This window comes from Parasteatoda tepidariorum, chromosome 8 (genome assembly GCF_982258835.1).
Source record: "Parasteatoda tepidariorum strain Cologne lab strain chromosome 8, Ptep-v5.0, whole genome shotgun sequence".
Classification (NCBI taxonomy): domain Eukaryota; kingdom Metazoa; phylum Arthropoda; class Arachnida; order Araneae; family Theridiidae; genus Parasteatoda; species Parasteatoda tepidariorum.
Genome location: NC_141762.1, coordinates 19211921 through 19236014, shown reverse-complemented (window position 1 = coordinate 19236014; position 24094 = coordinate 19211921). Strand labels below are relative to the sequence as shown.

At 31.0% G+C, this 24094-nt stretch overlaps 1 protein-coding gene across 2 annotated transcripts in view; it reads right to left on the bottom strand.

The window, feature by feature from the left end:
* The window catches only part of LOC107451338 (uncharacterized), a 140221-nt gene extending 123685 nt beyond the window's left edge, over window positions 1-16536 (bottom strand). The window contains exon 1 of one of the 2 annotated variants that reach the window (XM_043051979.3): window positions 16246-16536. In XM_043051979.3, the coding sequence (XP_042907913.2) occupies window positions 16246-16302 (57 nt within the window). In that variant the 5' untranslated portion in view covers window positions 16303-16536. The remainder of the gene's footprint in view (window positions 1-16245) is intronic. The other variant, XM_071180635.2, reaches the window with a different exon arrangement.
* Window positions 16537-24094: the final 7558 nt, after the last annotated feature.

Below are 24094 nucleotides of genomic sequence, written 5' to 3'. Positions count from 1 at the left end.
ATAGTGAGTACACCAGTACATATAGGTGAACAGCAAACAGCAAATGGATATAAAAAACAGCATATGTATTTGTTGACAAGAAGAAACGTATTTTTTCTTTTTTTAAATTTTCGTTGCGTCAAATTTTGAAGAATAATAAAAAAAGAGAAAAGAAAATTTAAAAGTTTTTCAAAAGTCTAAAAAGTTATGGAAGAAAGTTTTTTTTTCTTCCTAAAGTTAAGGTTTCATGAAGATCAAAATTTTGTAGGAAAACATTTATATTGTAAATGTATCTAGCTGTCGATGAATTTCATTCTTAGAGAATGTAGTATTTATTGGTATGTCGGACAGTCTGAGACGAAGGCTGAATGATCAGGGTTGTAGTTGGTACCTTTGTACGTGTTCGAGTGCCAACAGTTAATGCAATAGCACTCATCGCAATTGCATTCATGGGTGTGATGATTTCCGCCGCATTTTGCACAGGTTGCAGAATCAGCCGTGTACTGGTGAAAAAGCAAACATAGGGCTCTAAGGCCTCATCCCTATACCTCACATCTGTCACACAGCCTCTTTCAGACATGAGGAGGTGTGCGGCTATCCAACATGATGCCAGCCAAAACCATCAACCCTGCTCCACTATAATGGTCGATTTCGTGGACATTGAAGGGTAGGTAGCTGGTCCCTGGTTCTCTCCATATGAACGGACGGCGAGAATCGGTGTTAAGGCTGAACCGGGACGCATCAGTGAAGAGATCAATCGCCCATTGATCCATACTCCAATCTCTATGCTCTCTGCATCATGCTGAACGAATTCTCCTGTTCGTAAAAGTGAGCGGGACGCAAACAGCAGATCTTCTTCCAAACAACCCTCTCTCATGAAGTCGTTTGGAAACAGTCACCCTTGATACACGGGTTCCTGCGGCCAGTCATGAGAGAGCTGAGAAGCTATAGCCCCTCTGTTACGCCTCGCTATGATGGACAAATGGCGATCTTCTCTGGCCTTCGTGGCTCTTGGGCGACCTCAGGCTTTCTCTCTATGGATCCGGTATCCTGGAGCTGCTTCCATAAGTTCCACAAGAGCGTTAAATTGAAATCTCTATAAATCTGGACCTGAGATCGGCCTGCTTCTAGCCTCTCCACAATTCACCACCTCATTCCATCATCTAAACGTTGGTGGTTGCTCATTTTTACTGTTACAATTTGAATTCAACCTATTGCTGCAAAATGACACCAAGAAATTCGCAAGATTTGTATTTTTATTGATTGCAGTGGTTTCAAATTCAATTCAGTTCTTTGCATGAAACTCGATAAAATATATGCAAAACCTCTTAATTTATTTCATCAGAGTATAATAATGATTGCATGCGTACTTATTTTAATGACAAATTGTCTAATTTTCATGTCTGGAATTAAATGTTTTTATTTTAACGAAAATAATTGCTGTCACACTTCTTGCTACCCCTTGTGACAGATTATTATTATTTCATCTACTCCCTCCCACCCCCGAAGCGTAACATCATGTCTAGGAGTCCGCTTTGGCGATAATATCGCGATAAATTCTGCTTTTAGCGGTTAGAAAATGATTGAAACTTCGTTTTTATCTGACAATTGTTATCAAACACAAAGCTCTTGTAGAGATTTGAGTGATCTAGCTAATCGGTAAGTTGAGGAAATTTTATATTCCAAGCTTCCATTGTTACAAACGCGAATGCGAGTTAGTAAAAATATAGTAAAATAACATTAAGTTTAACTTTGTATCCCTGAAATGTGTAGATACTATGATGGATTTTATTTAATAAGATTATTACGATTTTTAATTCAACATTATTTATACGTTTAAAGTTTTATTTTATATGATGTAAATATAGCAATAATAATTGAATTCATAACCACCATAAAGATAAGCCACGTTTTCAAATTGCTCAAAAGAGCATTTTGAGTGGAAAAAATATCTTACTGTTTTCCTTGCAGGCAATAATATCTTTCTGTGTATCGTAATGTTATCTAATGGAAATTATTGACCTATCTGGAAACAATTCTATGAACAGATTGAGGTCAAAATCTCATTATTCCTCTCACAAGTTTGAATTTTCAATATTGTATTTGTTTACATTTTAGTCCCCCTATCTAAAAATAGTTTATCTGGAATATTTAGAAACGTATTTCTTAAACTTCAAAAGGTTTTTATTTTACAATGCAAACTATAAGAGAGTTTGCAATGTAAGAAACAAACACGTTTAAAAGATGAAAGGCAGTTAAAAATCGATGTAAATGAAGGTTTTTTTTCAAACACCTTTCAGTGGAGTGAACCGGGTTTGAATCCCAGCGATGGCTGGTCGATACGAATTCCGCCTCCGGCTTGCACCGACCACAGTGCCAACGCAAAAGTGGTAGCCGTATCATGCTTTACTGTCCCCTGCCGTCTGGCTAACCATGGGAGTTTTGTGGTTTTTCCTCTCTATGTAACGCAAATACAGGTAAGTTCCATCAAAAAGTCTTCCGGGAAGGCTTTTTGATGGAACTTACCAAACCAAGATTTGATCCAAGAGTTCCCTTGTCTTCTGGATTGGGTACAAAATTACAAGGCTGCGTAGGTGAACATTAGTAGTCGCAAACCCAAAAATTGGATAAGCTGCTCAACGACTGTTATATAATATGAAATATAAAATTCTAGCTCAAATATACAGCATGAGCCTTCAACAAAACGGCAAAACTTTACTGGGTGATAGAACGAATCTACCACGAGCAATATTCGTCATAGACTATATGATCGGAACACGAGCAGTGAGAAGTTAAAAGATAGTTTTTCTCTGTCACATTTAAAGAATGAGGAAAGATATTCTTATTCACGGGAAGAAATACTTTTTATTTACGTGAATATGATTATCACGGAGATATTATATGACATACCAAGAAATTGCTCAAAAGAAAAAGATATTATTAATGCATAAAGAATTGCTCGAAGAAATGCTCATAGAAATTACTCAAAAAATCTTCAGCCAGTTGAGGTGACGTACATTTGTGAAAACAGCAAGTAATTTCTGCGAGCATCTCTTCTTCTATTCTTTAATTTCAAATTCTTCTCTTCAATTCTTTATCAATTATATCTTTTTTCTTTTGAGCAGTCTGTTTGCACATCAATCATATTCCCTTGAATAAAAAGTTGTTTTTTTCCCTACTCGTGTGTTAATTCATGCGACTCAGTGGTGTGGAAAACTACCTTTTAACTTCTCACTACTTTTGTTCTGATCATATAGTCTATGACGTTACTTTTAGTCATCATTACTCATCTTTTCGTCATCATTATGTTATATTAGTCTATGTTAGTCATCGTTAGTCTATGACTATTCGATGACTAATGCTCGTATAGATCGTTCAATCACCCGTTTTATGTTTTGCCATCCGTCTCTTTTAGACTCGCACAGTATACAAAATAATTCAAAATCGTTGTTTTAAACAGTGAACAAAATAAAAATGTAAACATATTATGTTTAGCACCAGAGACTATAAAAAAAATATTATAATTTTCGAAAATCTGACAAAACATGGGGAACATGTCTGTACAGCGGGAACTTTTAAAACGACGATACTCATAAAAATAATTATAAGTTGTCGTATTTCAACATTATGGATTCTAACCTAGTTACATAAATCAAAAAATTTTAAATGAGCTCACTGGTTTTTAAATAAATTAGTAAACATTCTTTTAACCTATAAATCTCATAAATGCCAAAAAAATTTTTTTTTCTTAATAATAATGTCTGCCCAACAAAGGATAGGGTATACTTAGTGCTAAGTAGACCAGCCGCTTCCAATTTTTTTTTTCTGGCTACGGAGCCCTAAACAATTAACCCTCTCTCGGCGAAACCCCAACTTTATAAATAACGTTTAAAATAATTGTGAATGTTATAACCTATAAAAGACTATATTTAAAATATTTAATTAGGGGAATGAAGATTTTTCATCATTAATAATCTTAAATAAGATTTTATTCCCGACAGTTAAATTTGCACTCCTTTTTCTACATTTAGTTTAGTTAGGAATTTGTTTCTAGAGTATACACATAACCTGAAAATTATTAAAATAAGGCGAATTATAGTTTACTTCGAAATGAAAACTTAAACTATAAACGTTTAAAAAGGGTTTTTATGGAAACATATTTCTTCATTAAAGAATTTAGTTATTTTGATTTGAAAAGCAGGATAGAAAATGCCCATGGAATATTTTATAAGTGCTTTTTTTTCTTAATTTGTTCGATATATTGTTATTAGAAATGTTATATTTTCCATTAAAAAGTTCCATTTCTATTTCATTGGCGTTTTACTTGAAATAATTTCATAAAGGCAATCGTAAGATTAAATTATGAATTGTTGGTTGGATATAAATATCGGGTTGAGTAAAAAGTTTTCCGCCAAAAAAAAAAAAATCCTGAAAAATGACAAACACATGCAAAATCAGCAAAGCTAATGAGAATAGTTATCTCCATTCAAATCAACAATAGTCTGCCAACGTTTTGGCAACTTTTCATTCCCTTCTGCGAAGAACTGGGGGGTGCGCGAGTAGAGAAAGCAATCGACCTCATTTATGACCTCGTCATTTGAACGGAAGATTGTGCCATCAAGATGCAGCTGCAGATTTGAAAACAGATGGTAATCCGAAGGCGTCATGTCTGTGCTGTATGGTGGATGTTGCATCAAATCCCACTTTAACGTGTGGAGCGTCATGTCGGTCATTGCACTAACATGTGACCAAGCGTTATCTTGATGAAAGAGAATCACCTTCCTTCTGAGCTCGTTTTCTCGTTTTTCGCGAATCGCATCGCTAACTTTGATTAGCATATTGCTGTATATTGTACTGTTGATAGCCTACCCGCTTTTAAGGTACTCCTTGTAGATAATTCCACGACAATCCCACCAGATACGGAGAAGGACCTTCTTGTTAGTTAGCGTTCGTCTTGCAACAGAACTTGCGGATTCCCCGGATGCTGACCACCCTCCTCTACGGCTATTATTGTTGTAGTATACCCATTTTTCATCACAGGTCACAATTCTGTCCAGAACGTCCTCTTTTCTTTGATCTCTGAGCAGAACCAAACAGGCCGCTTTTCTCTTGCTCTTGTCTTCAGCAGTCAATTCGCGAGTCACTTAACTGTTAGATTTATGCGTTTGAGAGTATTTGCTATTGTTTTTTGGAAAATGTCAAGCTCTAACGCAATAGTTCGTGTTGAAAATTTCTGTCTTGAACAATAATTTGCTTTAACTGGTCACAATCAACCTCAATAGGGCGGCCAGAACGTGGTTCATCTTCAATGTTGAAATTCCCAGTATTAAACTTTCGAAACCAAACTTTTACTGTATCCTCATAAGAAACAGTATTGAAACCTAAACTTTCACACATTTTCTTGTGGCATTCAGTTACACTTAGTTTATTTCGGAACTCATAGTACATAATGGGTCTGATCTGTTAACGTGATAGCTCCATTTTAAGAAATTTTTCGGTGCACAAGATGATAAAGTTTTGACAAACAAATTACACAGTTGTGTAGTTCCAACTTTCTGCTTTAAAATACAAAAGCCCGTTTCAAAAAAAGTTAACCTCCACGGCAATGGCTGCTGCTAGCACGGAGGTATTTCCCTTTGGCGGAAAACTTTTTACTCAACCTGATATAATCAGAAGTTTCAAAACTCATCACTGGTCATAAGTACTAACTGCGGAACCCCTCTTACTCTTTCAAGGAACCCTTGGGTTCCACTGAACACCATTTGGGAACAACTTATGTAGACTAAAGCAAAGACGTGAATGTAACACAATTGAAAGTATAAGAGAAATACATGAAAGTAAATATCAATATGCGAATTTATGTACTTTCATAGGCCGGGATAGCCTGTTTGGTAGGGAAATTGGGTCCATGTCCAAGAGGTCTTGAGTTCGATCCTCGCCGGCCGAAGGTTTCCCCTGTAGTAACAAAGTCCTCCATGTTCCCATAACAAATTATACCTCTGATGGGGGTACTGAATTGGAGAATTATCGTTCTCTGGTTCAGGTCAAAATTGCGATCCATGGACAAATGAATGGATATATGAATGGGTCCACTCTATAAAAGGGCTGTGGCGTGTGTGTGTGGCTGAAATTGTATTCTTTGCGCCTCTGAAAAACAAGAAACACGCCCTCTACCTGCCTTAAACTCGCTTAATTTCACCAAGCAGGCTTGCTGATATTGGCAATTGATATTAGAAACAACAACATGCATTTTCATTTGTGCTTTATTCAAGTTGCTTCTGTCTGTTTTCCGTGAGAAGTTTTTCACTGTGTTTTTCACTTGTTTTTTGCGTGTTTTTCACTTAAAAAATATTCTGTAACAATGATGAAGCAAAACATTATTTTTTTCGTTAACTAATTACGGTAATTACGCCACTACATTACACTTTGTTTTAAACAAAAATCTCCAAAAGTGCAATTTTAAAAGATAAATACCCAAAATAAGGTTAAAGCTAAACCATGACATGAGGATTTCGAATTAAAATCCTTATCCTGGAAATAAGTCGAAAGTTCCTCTTAAGAAAACACATAAAAGAACTTTTCCTCGTATACACAGCTTAATCTCCTCACAGCTATTTTCAATATTATTTTTCCTGGAAACCCATGCGGCAATAATTGCCTCACGAGATTCTGGCTTATATTTAGATTGAAAATTCACTGTAATGAAATATTCAAAAGAAAAGGAATAAAAGGTACACGATGTTAGAAGATGCCGTATAAAGAAGATTTTTTTTTACCAGCATTTGATTGTTATTTTAACTAAAAATTTTCATTTATTTCAAAAAGACAGCGAAATTTTTGCATTATATTTGAATAGAAAAAACTTGTTTTAATATGACTTTACCATAAAATAGAGCCTTAGATTTTGAACTAAGTCAGTACATCGTATGACCCGCAGGCTAAAAGCAGACTTGAGGTATCTGACTAGTTTCAACAACTTTTTTTTAAAAAAAATATTAAAATAAAATTTCAAAAAACAAGCTTATATGTTTTATTATGTGTAAGATAAGAACGTATAAAACCAGCCAAAAAACATTTTTTTTAAGTGGCCCGTTTTAGGTTAAAAAAAGGTTTTTTTTTCATATACGCTAAACACTGTAAAAAAATTCTATCGACCAAAATAAAAAATCCTTTGAGTATTTTATTTAGAAGGATATTAACTATGTTTTGAACTGTTATCTTAAAAGCAAATGCTTATACTTTTGAATTAGAAATCAATGTAGTTAAGAAAAAAGTAAACTTTTGTGTTTGCGAAAAAATATGCAATAAAAAAATGAAATTCTATTTTTTTTTCTTTGTCTGTAGTTCAAAACATGTGTGCTATAATCATAAACACTTACAAAAATTATAGACAATTATTTTAAAAACAGTATGAGATATTGTGTTTAAAGTGCTGTAAAATGTGAAAAAAAAGCTGATTTTGAAAACTGAAAAACTGAGTGCTATCACATTGCACAAAAACTGCTATAACTTTGTAAATAAATGGAGTACCAACTAAAGTAAAGTGTTTTTAGAACGCTACAACTACAGGAATTCTAAAATTATAATAAACTCAATTTTGAAAATTTTGTCCTAAATTATGTGGTCAGATACCTCAAGACTTTTTGACCTAAAAGAAAGAAGAAAAGGAACATAAAATATTTTTTTGCAGTTCTCTGCAGCAAAGTTACTGATCTAGTTCAGCCTTTTTGAAGGAGCTAGTATAAAATAAATATCTAACTATTAAGTTTTACAAATTTTGTTTATGACAGTCTGTTCATTGTTCTAAAGGAGGAGATATTCTTTGTTTGGAGGGGAGAGTAATTTTTGACGAATTTGTAGAAATAAAATAGCTATAAAAAAACTAAAAGAAAATTTCCGAAATAAAAATGATAGGTAAATAAAAAATTCAATTTTTAAAATTCCAACCACAAACTGTCACGTTAGTATAAACTTCAGCTACAAGTTGTGCATTCATATACTGTAAAAGTTAACCTTGGGGGAAAATTTAAATTTATAATTTTTGGGTTTATTTTTATCTACAAATTCATTACAACATTTGATTTCTAAACATGTAACTAAATTTATTTACATTTTTTTCATCTATTATTTTTGTCATTTGCAGTTCAGTAATAAATAGTTTCAAGAGTGAAGTCAATTTTATTTTATTTAATGACCATCATTGAATAACCGACTCAATTTTTTAGGTTTACGACTGCTAATGTTCAACTCCGTATCCTTGTAATTTTGAACCAATCCAGAAGACAAGGGAACTCCTGGATCAAGTATTTGGAGAAATATGCCCTCGCTGAGCACTTTTCTGTTGGGACTAACCTGCGTTTGAGTTACATAGAGAGGAAAACTACGAAAACCTCCCACGGTTAGCCTGATGGCAAAGGGGACTCTACTTCATCCGGATGCCACTGAATATATTTTACGCTGGTACTATGGTCGGTAGAAGCCGGATGCAGAATTCGCATCGACGAGCCATCGCTGGGATTCGAACCCGGCTCACCTCATCGGAAGGCGAACTCTCTATCCCCTGAGCCATCATGTGAAGTTAATTATATTACTTCATAATAGAATATAAGAATTTTTTGCCATAAGCGTTGCTCAGGATTACATCACCCAGAGACAAACTCAGTTTTTGCGCCCCCTGAGATTTTCAGAAAAATAGATTTAAAAAAATTTCCGACAAGAATGGATAAATAGTTAAGTTCTCACGTTAACTTCACAAATAAAAAATGACCCAGTCAGTTATTCAAATTTCATCTCTCTAGTTGCATATCTGCAGATCGCTCCTCATGAAATTTTTTATTTGCATGTTCAGCTTATTATTCTGAAATTAACCGTCGAATATCGAGTTTTAATAACTCAGCCCGTTCCCTGTACATTGTTCTACGTCCCTTCGTAATTTAAAGCTTCTGAGACTTATAGTTTTGCGCCGCGAAGTTAAACAGCCAAGAACAGTGGCGGTTGTGATTCTTACGATTTTATAGTACAGAGAGATAAATTCTCAATAGCGTGACATTTGATTTACCTTTGAGCAAACAAGTTAATTTTCAACTTGTACTTTGTTATCTTTTCTAAAAAAATTCTGAAATTTATTACACCACCATTAATAAAATGATTTTAGTTAATGAACAAATACATTCTTTTTAATAATTCTTTTTAATATTAAGATTAGGTTACTGAAATAATTATCACAACTGAAGTTATAGTTAAAACTAAACTAACCCTCTAAATTATTAGTTAACTAGACAATGTGATACAACTCTTTATTTATTACCATTTCATTAATATGTTTTTTGTATTTTATCACACTCTCGCAATTGAGCTTTCAAATAAACAGCTTTTTGTAATGAATAAAATTTATAAGCGTTTAGTAATTTAAATATAAAATTTAATATTAAGTTTTAATGTAAAAGTTTATTTATAAATTATTTAAATATGAAGCTTAATATTAAGTTTTGACGTAAAAGTTTATATATAAATTATTTCAATATAAAATTGGGTCAGCATTGTAGTATAAAAACATATTTTCGTATTTTATAATTTAAATAATATTTAAGGTAAATTATACTGTTAATTATTCCTTTAATATTTAATGAAAGTTATGCAGTTTGCGAAATTCAACTACTCAAATATAAAAAATGCAAAATACTCGTAAATAAAATATTAACTATTGTCACAAGTTAAGTAATTTTTAACTAGCAAATAATGCATTAATATGCAAAGTACATTGATAAAATGTTTGAATAAAATATAAAACAAGAGGAAGCAATCACAATTAAAAACATTAATAACATTGCACTTGAACGAGCTTATTTAAGAATAATGATTATCGCTTTTAAATATTAATTATGAATTAATATTTTACTAATAAACTGAATATTAAATGCTATTTTTTATTTATTTATTTTTTTTATTTTTTTACTTTCCCCAAGCTGAGATTACATAGTTAAAATGTGAGCAATAAATACATAATTTTTATATCTAATATTCGTATGAAAGTTTTACAACTTGTCAATTTATATTATAAGGTGAAAAGGTAACAAAACTGTTAATAAAACGCTGTTTTGGGGACATTTATTATTTACTCAAGTTTCAGAGAGCGAATAGAAATTTAATTCTATTATTTAAAATATTTATTATTTCTTACGCGTACGGAGTTTTATGAAAGAATGTTTTGAATTCAGTTTTTTTTTTTTAAATATTCATTTAGCTTCTAATATAATATTTTTATAGCTTCTAAGCTTTAGTTTCAATACATCGCTCTTTCTGAACGTCGTGTTAATTATATTGACACTAATTTGAAAAACAATTATTATTGTTAATTAAATGCAAAACTTGTATTGGTTATTTAGAATTTAAATTTATTGAATATTAAGTTTTGTCTTACCATTAGCAAATAAATATAGCATACTTAAGATAAAAATGTACAACTATTTGATAATGCAAAAATCAACTAATGCAATCTATTCGATTTTAAAAAATATAAAAATATGTATAAAAAATATAAATATTATATATTTTAGACAAAATAGAATTAATGAAAGCAATGAAATAATCTACTTATCTATGTTTTCTTGTTGGAATTTTTTTCAAATTTGTGTAAACGTTTGATCAATTGAATATCATAGCATGACTATTTTTGTTTAATGTACCAACAGTTTGACTTTCAGAAAGCAAAAAACGTATTCTAAAATAATCTCAGACGCAAAGAAAATTATTTGTATAATATGCAAGAGTAAATTGGATAAAAAATCGAGTCAAATAAATAAATAATCCCAAGAAACTGAAGAGGAGAGATATTACTTGATTAAAAAAACTTACAATATTTTTATTTTTTAAAATTTGCTTAAAAATTTTGACTTAAGAAACACACTCTAGGGCATAAATTCAATTTTTATGATGACAAAATCTCTCCCCCCCCCAGTCACATGAGCTCATCTTTATACCCTGTAATCCCGTTTTATTAATATGAATGTTGATTCCCTTATTAAAGACGTTAATTACTCACTACCTGTCCATAGCGCGTGGAGATGCATTTTACCCTGATTTGTTCCTCTCGCCCATTGTTCATCTGCCCATTGTACTTTTCATCTTTTTTCTCTTTCAGCTACTGTGGTTTTTCCAGTTTTATTTCTCCCCATTACTTTTCTATTTTTCATTGGTAACTTTACGTTTTAAATTTCAAATCACTTTTGCTTTTGATTTTGATTCGCATCTGTCAAGTCTTGAAAATGGGCACCTGTTTTTGAGAGCTCAAAACATGTCAACTGTTATTTCCAATGTGTATATTTTTGATGCGAATGAAGTTTTAATCAAGTAATCGAGTCTACTGTTTTCACTGAGTCAATGATATGCAAGCTAATAAATCTACTATTTTCACTATGTCAATAATATGCAAACTGTTATGTTTGTTAAATCGATAAAATTGGAGATGTTATCCAGTCTCCTATTTTCACTATCTCAATGATAGACAAGCTATTAATTCTACTATGACGAAACTATCGAGTCTACTGTTTTCACTATGTCAATGATATACAAGCTGTTATGTTTGTTAAATGGATAAAATTGGAGATGTAATGGAGTCTCCTATTTTCTCTATCTCAATGATCGACAAACTATTAAACCTACTATGAAGAAACTATCAAGTCTACTTTTTTCACTATGTTAATGATATACAAGATTTTAAGTTTGGTAAATCGAATAAAAATTTAAAGAGTTATCAAATCTACCTATTAGGTTTCTCTTATGTCTTATATGCCATACTCGTGTTTAGTTTTAGATTATTTTTTTATTTGTTTTTAACCTCTTTACTTTTAGTTCTAAACATGTTAAGGAAGAATGGAATAAATTACATAAAATGCAGTAAAAAGCAGAAACAGCGCTGCAACGTGAATAACTTTTGAACTAATGATCATATTAACTGCCGATATAAGATTCAAATCTTTATAAGTAAAAATTTTTTTTCCAATTTAAACCATTTTATTTAAGAATTGACAAGATAATTTAATGTTCTTCCATACAACAAAAGCGAGTCCTTTAAGTTCAACGCATAAAATTCAAGTCCAACGACCTCATCGTCTAAAATTCTATTTTATATTTTAAGATCTTGTGGATAAAAATTGCAAAATCAATACCGAATAAAAAAAAAATTGCCTTGAATTGTTCTGAAACGATTTTTATCGCCGCTTATCTCTAAAATATTTACCGATTCTTTACTTTAAAATGGCCACTTTCCGGACGTTGGAAAATAATCTGAAAGCTGTTAATGGAAAAGGAAGCAATTCATCACTTTCCAATTACCTGCACTCTCACAGAAACTTCTATAAATAATTCCTATCGAGAAGAACTTGCACTAGGTCAGGTTATACTTGCTTGGCGCTGCTTTTTGGCTTCAAACAAAACTTGAGTGAATAATATCACCTTCAAAAGAAAGAGGAAAAAAATCCTTCTCTAACAAGAGCTCACAGCCATTTTAATATTGAATTTCCCATTCCAACGGCAAGTAAACATAATAAATTCACGCTTTCGCCGTCAAAGACCTTGATTTTATTTGTTTGATGAAATCTTTTCCAAGTCCGCAAATAAAAGAATATGAAAAAGTCTGATCTTTAGAAGAATGTGGAAAATTGAGTTAGCTGTTTATAAAATTCACATTGCTATTTTATCCTCTCCTAAATAATTAAATATCTTTTGAGAGATATTTTCCGCAACAAAAAATTGTCCTCTTAAATGAAATGTTTGTAGTTAAAGCAAAACATTTTCAGTTGGTCTTACAATCTAACAATAATCTGATAAGTACAAATAGAAAGAATAAGAAATGAAATTAAAAATTGTTCCAGATATCCAACGAAATATTCTAAATCTGAAGAAAAAAAAATCTATTTTACTTCTATTTCAAATAATATAACAGTCTTATAGTGTAAAGGATGTTCAAAATTAAAGTTGGTATTTGTGAGTAATTTGTGTACTGTGCAACTGAATTTTATAAAAATGAAGAAATTGTGGAAGTTTTATCAAGCAAGAAATTTTAAATCCCAAATCCTCCATTAGATGGCGCATTATAGCTTTATAGAGAACATTTACATAAAATAGCTTGGCCTTCCCAATACCCAGACTCGAATCCTTCCTTGTTTTAAATAAAACAAAAAAAAATTAGGGAGGACAATTTTTAATAATTTTCAAGTAAATTTCATAGCATTGTAAATTTCATGTATAAAAATATATACTCCAAATAAATATAATCCCATCAACTACAATTAGTTTAAGACCCATTAAAATGATAATTATAATTTTATTTTAGAGTATGAATTATAATGCATTTATAAAATGTAAACAATATTTAAGTAAAGAAGATTTTGTAACAATAACTCCCAAACTTGCAGTAAATATTTCCAAACACTTATAAAAATCGATTTTTAATCATAATTTATTTTAAAGAACTTATACAAATTACTTTCTCTATAAAAATGATCTAAATTTGAGGAACGTGAAATATTTCAAAATGATTTTATCTATTTTTATTATATTATTATTATTTTGAAAGAATGTTATCAGGCGTGTTATCAGGCTGTATGTGAAAGATTGGTTTGCATTCCTGAACAAAATTTAATCTTACTCTCGCGTGGTTTATGAAGTGAATTTTTAATTATCTGTGGAAGTGATATGTAAAAATGTAGTACAAACAAAAAGCAACGTGACAATGAGATTCAACTTTTCTTAAACATACCAATTCATGAATTGCAACGGCTAACTTCATGGACACGTTCATGGTCTTACTACTTACTGACATCTTGCAAAAATGATGTAAAAATATGGTGGTAAAAGTATGGGAAAACAGAAACGGGCACAATCTGTACCCTAAGTAAAGAAATTGTTCACTTGTCCAATACAACAACTGACCGACACCCTGTCAGTCAGCGCTAAACATGTCTAATAATTATACATGGGGTCGGGATAGTCTGGTTGGTAGGGCACTGGACACATGTCCAAGAGGTCGTGGGTTTAATCCCCGCCAGCCGAAGTCTCCCCGTGTAGTTAATGGTGACTGGTGCATGTTAAATCAGTCGAGTCACAAAGTCATCCATGCTCCAATAACAAATCATACCTCTGGTGGATACGAATTCCGCATCCGGTTTTCACCGACCACAGTGCTGACGAGAAATGTCATCAGTGAAAGACGGATAATGGGTTAGAGTACCCTTTCCGTCTGGCTAACAGTGGGAGGTTCTCGTGGTCTTCCTCTCCATGTAAGGCAAATGCAGGTTAGTCCCATCAAAAAGTCCTCCACGCCACGAATGCAAATTTCTCCCAATACTTGATCCAGGAGTTGAAGAAGAGAAGAGAACTCATGGTGGTCGGTATGCTCAGATCACGTCGACCATAGTGGTCCGTTCCCTTCAACAATGTTACTGGGCTGATATCGACACTCGGGCTCTCAGCACCATGCTACATGGTTATTTTTTATGGTTCTTCCAACTACCCGCCGTCTTGCGACATCATCTAGACTCTAGACGATGACAACTTGCCATACTAACGATGGGTAAGCAAAGAAATTAAAAAACAAAATACAAGGTTTGGGCTAAGACGATGTTTCAAAATATCCTTACGCTACAAACTTCGTTGTACAAATGAGATACCTTTACGCAAACGTGATCACAGCGTCACTGCTTTACGAAATCACTGGCCACCGAGTGGCAGAGATGCCCGTGAAGAGCTAAGCTATCATATGGAATGGGCGTTAACTTATTGTGCTAAGTTTACGCTTATTATGTTAAACTTATTTTGTTCTTAAAAACAAAACCTTCTTTTTTTTCATCAGTGCACTTTCGAATCTAACTTAGTCCCGCAGTGGTCCCGATCGTTAAGACACAGTTCCCAGCAGATCGCGATAGCCAAGCATCACTGGCTACGGTAAGTGTACGGTTGGGAGACCACTTTGATCAGCCTACGATAGGACCGAGGGTGTGAGATATTGGTCCTCGATAAACTGTTCTACCGTAAAGTTATCGATTTCGCGCATACCCTCTGCAGAGGATCAAAATTGCGAGGGCATGTCTTCGGATCATCCTCAAGGATGTTTCCCAGACCAGTGCCTTAACCCTTTGTGCAGTTCCAGTGCGACGTGAATTAACTACTATTACTACTACATAACTAAGTTGCCAGGATGCCTATTCTAGCTCTTCGCAGAATATGTTCCTCTTTTTGTTATATTTGTTTGTTTTGTTTTTAGATTTTGTGTTTTCTGCCTGATATATTTCATTTTTGATTGTAATTTTTTTCGTGCTCCTTATACTATTGTATTGATTACTTTGCTTTGGATAAATAAAAACAAAAATATAATAAAACACTATTATTGCAAATATTATCATGTCAGTACACAACTAGATTATATCTCTTCATTGTTTTTTTTTTTTTTTTAATTTTAAAAATGTTAATCGCTTTTTTAAATTTAAAAATTTTTTTCAGAATAATTTTGTTTTTTCTCTTTTTAAAAATGCTTTTTTTAAAATTTCTTTCCTTGTATTCTTTGTATTTTTATATTATAATATGGATTCAATATACTTGCAGCTTATGCGCTGTTTATGAACTTTCGCAGTTAATAAAATCTTTGTAAATTTCTCTTTTCTTTAATTCTTTATTGTGTTAAACACACATACATACAAAAGTCTTTGGTTTGACTTCTTATCCATAAAGTGCGTGTTTTTAAATAGCTCTGAAGCCAAAGTTAAAACAAGTTTCTGAGATAGCTTTTTATTTCATTTTGTATCAATCTTTCTCAATGTGATGAATGTATCAAATTAATTTATATTAATAGGGAATTTGACTAATATAATGTAGAATTTTTTACTAATGTTACTTTTTATAGAAATTCTATCTATTGTTATTTATACTTTAGAAAACTGTGATTTATTATCATAGAAAGTTGCGATTGCTTTTACACAAATATTGAAAATGTAAATTTAACTTAAATAAATTTAAACGGAATTTAACCAGTAAGATTTATATTTTTACAGAAATTTAAACTCGGATAATTTTTATTTACAAGAACGTTATTTCTTAAAAGAATAATTGCATTTATAAGCACCTTAAAATGTTATTTGTATTTATAGAAACTTCAACTAACTTGATTTATTTTTTCAGGAAAATTAAACTATGTGATTTACATCTATAATAACTCCAACTAAAATTATTTTTAGTTTCCGGTAAATTATAATTAAATAAAAAAAAACTTACTCGGAGAAAGAAATTCCTCAGACAAGCACAAATACAGAATTTTTTTAGAGCTGTCATTCACACCATATTCGTAAAGCACAACAAAAAAAGAAGTAAAATGTTTTATTTTTAAAAGAGACATAAATCACTTCTCAAAATCCTTGAATGAATCACCAAATTATTATCCTAGAGATCCAGTGATTAGAGAGCGCAATCTTTAACGCGCAGAGATTATCAGCTAAATGTAAATAAATATTTAAAAAGAACAACTTACGCAGATGTTTGAATTTCCTGATAAGTATAACTGCGCATGCGCAAGTGTTCACCTTTGGTTTGATTTTAACGCGACTTTGACCTCCTACTTTTTTTTAATAAAACTTTTCGCCTTTCCGTGGAAGTTCTCGCTCCTCCTGCCAATTTTTTTTTTCTTTTCTTTTTTATTGGAAAGGGGGAACATACAATCGCTGATAGAATTGATGATAGTTACCTTTAATTTCCGTTTATATCCTCCAGAAATCGATGTAATTGTGGCATCGAAAATAGAAAAGCAGTTACATTTATCCATGTATCATTGTTCGCAATATTTGAGAACTTTAGGTTGATAACTTTACTAAACAGTAATGCTTCAATTTCTTATGCCACTTTTAAAAATTTGCATGAGTTCTTAAGAGAGGCAAAGCCAAGTTGGGAATGCGACCGTTTAAGACTTGTAATGAGTAGAATTTGATAGCCTAAAAAATACCTGAAAATGCAAAAAAAAAAAAAAAAAAAAAAAAAAAAAAAAAAAAAAAAAAAAACATTAATTAGAAACTATTTCATTATAATTGAACAAGAATTTCAACCTAAACATTATTTCGTTCTTAAATTATACGAATATAATTGCATTAAAATACGTATTTTAAGAGAAATGGGTAAATAATTTTCATTAAGTTTGAAATAAATGTTATTTGAGAAGAATGGAGTAAAATGTGTGAAAAACGAGCTTGCGGAAGATATTAAGAGCTACAATATTAATGGTTGGAAAATTTCGTCGTGTAAGAAAATTATCCAATAAAAAAAATCTAAAATGTAAAAAATACCCCAGAATGTTTCCATTTCATGACATATTACCTTAAGAGTTTTTTTTTTTTTTTTAAGTATAATTACGTTATCCAAAACACTCTCACTCTAAAAGAAATCTACCTAAAACTTTAATGCTATAAATTTTATAAACTAGATTTTCTCAAAATACAAAAGGGTATGTACTTTTCACTGAATTTACGGCTATCAAGTTATTATAGTATACCATCATTTAGAAGCGTTTAAAAAGACATTTTTTCCCATTAAAAACTTCACAGAAAAATAAATGTTCCACACTCGAATTTGATTATTATATTTTTGAGCATATTTTTAAACGTAATTTTACTAGTGACTTCTTTACCTCTTTAATTATGCTAGCAAGACCTTATGAAGCGTGTCATTTTATTTTCCAAATAAAATGAACAATTTTAATAATACTACTAGCTGGATTGCCTTTCTTCGTATGAAATTTTTAAACGGTATTGATTAGCACAATGCAATCATGATAAAAATTTAAAAGCATACACTGATACAATTACTATTTGTTGACCGTGGTGACTTTACATTATTAGAATTATAAGAACATGTTTTTTTTATTATAAGTTCAGCTCATCAATATTATAATAATAACGATACACAATATCATAAAACTAGTGACCAACACATACTCCTAAAGATTTTGTACATTTAAGCAGCTTTCCAGTAGTGTATTGTAACATTTCTATAGGTAGCTACTTACTAATGGTTCAGTACTTCACAAAGAATGACTTCTCTTTTACAAAAATAAAATATATCGATGTTTATTCAAATAAATATAAGTGAGTTAATTTCGTATTTCGACAGCCAGTTTAATCATAGATCTTTTTTAGCATCGCTGGTTTTTTTAGCATCCATTTCATTATATTCCAAACAGTTATGTAGAAGACTAATGATAACATCTTTCTATTTAGCCCTCCACAACTCCAATGGCGATTTGAACTACCTTCAGTTCTCTTTAGAATATCTCCATGCTGAGGTACACTCCGAAAAGAGGATAGATGCAATATTGCAGATGCTTCGCTGAAATTTGGTGTAATATTATCACTTCGGAATGCATCTTAATTTATTTTCTTTTAATTCAATTACCGGTTGCTAAGTATAATTAAATTTACGAAAACACCTTTCAAAAGCGTAACTATAAACAAAATAACGGGTGTGGTTTCAGGTAACTTTAGAAATTACGTAAAATTAAGTTAATTCGGTGGTGTCGCTACAACATATCATTAATGTTAATCTAGTTTATGCTTAAGTGAAGCAAAAAAGTTAACTCCCAGAGCAATTCGTTTTCGATTAAACAGAACCAGTAGCGTGCGAGGTGCGTGAAATGATACCCCTGAAAAAGAAAACCGTAAACACTTGGAAAACGAAAAAGGTAAGAAGAAAAAGTTATTTTAGTCAAAAATATTTGAGCATTTCTGAAAAAATATCTAAGTTCATACTTTAAGTTTACATAAATGTAAGCAAGAATGTTTCCACGGAAAAAAAAAATTCCAAGAAAATATTTTTTCATTGTTAAGAATATTTTGACTTTTATGACCTAAGACTTCATCGATAAATTTGTTTGAAAGTCCTATTTTATACTTCATAGAATATTTTGCATTGAGCCAAATATCTGCCTGCTAAAAAACTTAGTTTTATAATTAGAATAGTATAGTAATAGATTTAGTTAAACGTCAACTGGAGTCCTTTCCCTTACCCTCGACACTCCACTGAGATGAAAATTATCAAATATCATGGACGATATCTTTTAAATAACCAAAAAAGAAGGAAAAAAACGTCTGCAATTTCTATGCAAGTATACGTATCCTATAAGAAATGTTAGTTTTTCACTCTTCCTTCGTAAACGCAAACGATTTTCAGAATTGGCGGCAAAAATTGTTCCATTGAACACGCAGTCCAAATTTAAGACTCAAAGCAAACTTTTATTTAATATTATAGGCGTATTTAATTAAAATTTGCAAAAGACTTGGACACACGGAATCGTTTTAATTTAAAAAAAAAAAAAATACATACCTTAGCAATATCAAGAAGCTTTTATTAGTCGCTGAATGTTGATAGAATACATAACATAAATTTAATTATGCTATAAATTGTATTCTTGTTATAAATTGTACATATGTTACGACTGTTCAGCACAGTGCCCACCTATTAAAATCACATCCGTTCTGAAAACATTTAAAAGGCTGCTGATTTTATGAATTGGGATTACTTATCACTTAAAGCTAAATCGGTTACTGCATTTATATTTCATTTTTACTGAATCCACATTTGACATTTTATTTAAACACAAACTTTTGTTTTATTTACAGAAGGGTTTTAAAATATAAGCATGTTTCATGTTTGTAAGATTAGAAAAACTTAATATTTCAACATAGTTTGAAAGTGTGTACAAGTTTTTGTAACTTTCCGTATTTCCTTTTCATGTTTTTTAAGTTATTTTAAGAAATCATACTGACATTGAATAATGGTAGGCATTCTATAAATTTTCTGGATGCATAAAGTTTTGATTCGGATTCCTATGCAATCTCACCCTTCAACGTATAGAAGAAATGTAAAAAATCCACGCTTATTTAGTTCTTTTTGTTCGTAGAAAGCTCTATGAAGTTAGTTATTTATATGCTTTCAGAACTTGTGTTTGAGAAAATAGAAATAGTATAGCTTTTAATTATTTTAAATATATACCCTGCAAAAATTTAATTTTACCAAACGGCGATCATGATTTTGCAAAAATATTGTTTTAGCATGTCTTGATATTGTAATGATTCCGTTATTATAAAAAGCGACTGGTTTCATAATCCAGTAATTTAATACTACCTGTACCAGTGATCCCAGTACTCAGTATTATGAAGAAGATGTCAAATTCTTAAAATAACAACCAACTGCACCAAACACCTTACGTTCCACTACCCGTAACGTAAAACACGAATATAGTTTTATGAACTTCATATGCCAGAGGTCTTCAACAAAACGTGCAGAACGAACGTAACCTAAACATGTCACAGAAAAGGTCATTTCGTGTTTTAAAAAATCACGAAAATCGGAATGAAGAATGTAAACAACTTCTATGCGCAATAAAACAAGTGCAGTAAAAGGCTATAAGAAACCTCTCTTTTTCACTTTACTTTTTGAGGTCTTACTATAACTGTGGTTTCCCAAGAAGAGGAATTGACAAGTTCATCGATATTGAGTTATGATCATATTTGGTTAATCGTTTTAAACTTTTTTTTTCGAAGTCAAAAACAATACATGGCATAAGTGGTTAATCCACGTTGACATTACTGATATAAAAAAATTTCCAAATCGAATAATATTTTCTGCGAGAGGTATTCCCACAAAATTTAAAAAAAGAAAAAAACCGAAATCGCGACAGTCGGGTTAAAAAAAAGTTTTATTTCTGGGTTTTAAAATGCCCCTTGTATTAAAAATCTTCAATTAATCCTCGAAATTCAAATTAAATATCCTTAAGGAGACAGTAATACCTACTCTAAGAAGTTTAAATGGAACACAAAATCGGCACAAATGCAACACTTTTTACTCATTTGGTGGCAAACAATTCAAAAATATCAGCGATTGGTGGTCGCACCTAAGTACTGTCAATTATTCCACTAAACAAAACTCCACGTGTAAGAACGGCTTAACTAGTCTAAATAGCAATTTACAGGCAAAATTATTAAAAATCGGGATTTTGATAAGACATGCCGACAGAGCAGTTTTTATGTTTACAGGGGCCTCCGGGCCTGTCATTATTTTGGGGCCCTTTATGAGTAAATTTAGAGGGGAAAATTTTTTTTTTAAAAAATTTTAAAAAATTATTTTAAGAGTAAAAAACATATAAATTAATTATAAAAGCTTATATACATTATTTTTACAGAAAATTTAAGGTAACAATACTTTTTGCGCTTTTCGAAGAGGTGAAGTTTTCTATCACATCATCAAAATCAATTTCCTGTAAGACATCATATTCAATGCTCATAATTAACAAATGACTCAATCTTTCTTGCGTTATACTATTTCTTTAACTCATTTTTTATTAGCTTTAGTCTGGAGAATGAACGTTCGCTACTACAATTAGTTATGATTGACAAAGAAATTCGAAATGAAATTCTATGTTTGGAAATGTATCTTCGAGATTGTTTTTCACTATTTTATCCATGTCGCTTATGCCTAATTGTCCTAACTTATTCCCCTGGCCAAATAATCCTTGAAATGCTTGATTTTTTATTTATTTTTTTTTTTTATAAATTTTGAATTTATGTATATGTAATTTGCAATTTTAAATGATTTTTTTGCGAACTTCTTTCCTAATTTTTTTTTCTTTACGTTACATTTTGCTTTGCTGCTCAAAATCTATAAGACTTAGAAACATGAAATTATGAAGGTGTGTAGAAAATATGCAAGGAGTTAGAAAGAATACAAGAAAATACAATTCGATTATTAGTTTTATTTTTTTTTTTATAATCACCGTTGAAAAACTGACTCAATTTTGAGTTTACGGCTACCAATGTTTAACTGCGTAGCCTTGTAATTTTAAAACCAATCCCGAAGACAAGGAAAATCCTGGATCAGTACCCAGAGGTATTGAATTATTGTGAAGATTTGGTAGAGTTTATGACCCCGACAGATTTAACATACGCCAGTCACCATTTCATACATGGGTATTATTCGGTCGACTGCATTCGAACTCCAATTCTCCCGAATACGAGTCCATAGCCCTACCAACCAAGCTACCACGGCCAAATTATTAGTTTATTTTATAATAATCATTGAACAGGCCACCCAAATTTCGAGTTTACAACTACTAATGTTCAACTCCGTAGCCTTGTAATTTTGAACCCAATCCAGCAGATAGGAGAACTCCAGGATCAAGTATTGGAAGAAATTTTTGGACTTTTTGATAGAATTAACCCGCATTTGAGTTACATGGAGAGGAAAACCACGAAAGCTTCCCACGGGGAGGGGACTCTAACCAATACCTCCTAGATGGGAAGAAAGCCGAAGGACTCATACAGTTAGGCCCACATTTGCTGATCACTTCTGACGATGACGGGTTTTTTTCCCCTTCTGTTTCTCGACACTTTTTCGTTACTCTTCTACTAATTTTTTACTTTCTACAAATTATTATTTTTTTTGTCTAGATTAAATGTTCTTAAATTGTGTAAAAATGCTTAATTTATTTATTTGTTTTCAGAAATGTTTAACAATAAATCAATTCTAACAAAAATAACTGCTGTGTGAATGAAAAAAAACTATTTTTAAGCATTAAATACCAGTTTTATTTTACAAATTGGAAAGTTTTATCTAACTTTTTGTTATAAAATGTATGAATTAAAAACGAAGAAATATATTTTTAAAGGGATTTTACACATTTATTATTATTATAGTTTTGACATAAAACTAAGAAAGGGGTCTAATTTTTATAATATGATACTTACATTTTTAGTAGATGATTATTTTGGATTTTAATGATTATGTTTTGCATGTTATTAGAACTAGAGCATACGAAATAAAATAGAAATTGTTTATAAACAATGACATAAAATGAGCTTAGGAAAATTTAGATAATCAAATGCAGTCTTCAAACAAGGTTTAGATAGAAAAAAAAACATATCAAAAGCATGATTATAATTTGTATTTTTTTCCTGTGGAAGTGTGATTGTTAGAAGTGATAAACTAAAATTAAAGTAAGCAACCTTAGATAACAAATATTTTATTAAATAGCAAATTCAAAAAAAGATAAATAAAATGCAAACATAAATTTCACTGAAATATGTTTAACTTTCAGTAACATTTAAAAATAATTCTAATGTCATTTAACATCTCTTTTCTAATGTCAATTTCCTTGAAATGCATCTCACATACCTATAACAAAATGAATACAATATTTATATGTGCATTTAATATAAATAGTATATACTATATTCATGTAGGAAAAATTAATAGGTTTTTGTAGAAAAATTAATAGATTTTTGTAGAAAAATTAATAGATTTAAATTTCATAATCAAATAAAAAAAATTTTGCTTTAAGCAGTTACAATATATTATGGTCAAACAAAAATGTTTAAAGTTTGAGCAAAAATTTAATAAAATACTAAAATTATTAATATTTTTATAAAATGAAACTCTATAAAAATAACTATATATATAAAAATAGCTATATAGTTATTTTATCATTATACACAAAATTTATTACAATAGTTTGCGATATGATTGATAAGAACAACTTAATTGTTATAATTAATTTATCCACAATTTAAAATAATTTACTCTTAGTAAAAATATAATAAAGAATCATAATTAAATTTTTAAAAATAAAAACAAATATTACTCACTTTAGAATTCTTTGCAACTTCAAAATCTCTTGGCATGGCGGCAAGCCATTTCTTACGTATTGGGAAATCCAAAATCTGATACTTGTGTACCACCAACTTTGTAATTTCCTCTGCAGTTTGGTACACAGCACTCATATGCAATTATTCATAACACTAAGAATTAAATTAATGCTGACATTTATAACATTTGTAGAATAAATATAAATTTTACGAAGAACGTTGACATCAGAACACCGACGGTTGTTTACAAATTCAAACCAAAAATATTCGCCAATTGGCTGAATGCCGACACAGGTCATAATACTTCAGAATATCGCCAATGGCTCGTTTGATCAGATTCGGAGTTTTTCGTAAAATTAGCTACCCTGACTGGTTTTCCTCTGGGCCTAACTCTACTACGTCATCATCGCCTATGGTAACCCGTTGTGGGGCTTGATTCCTCT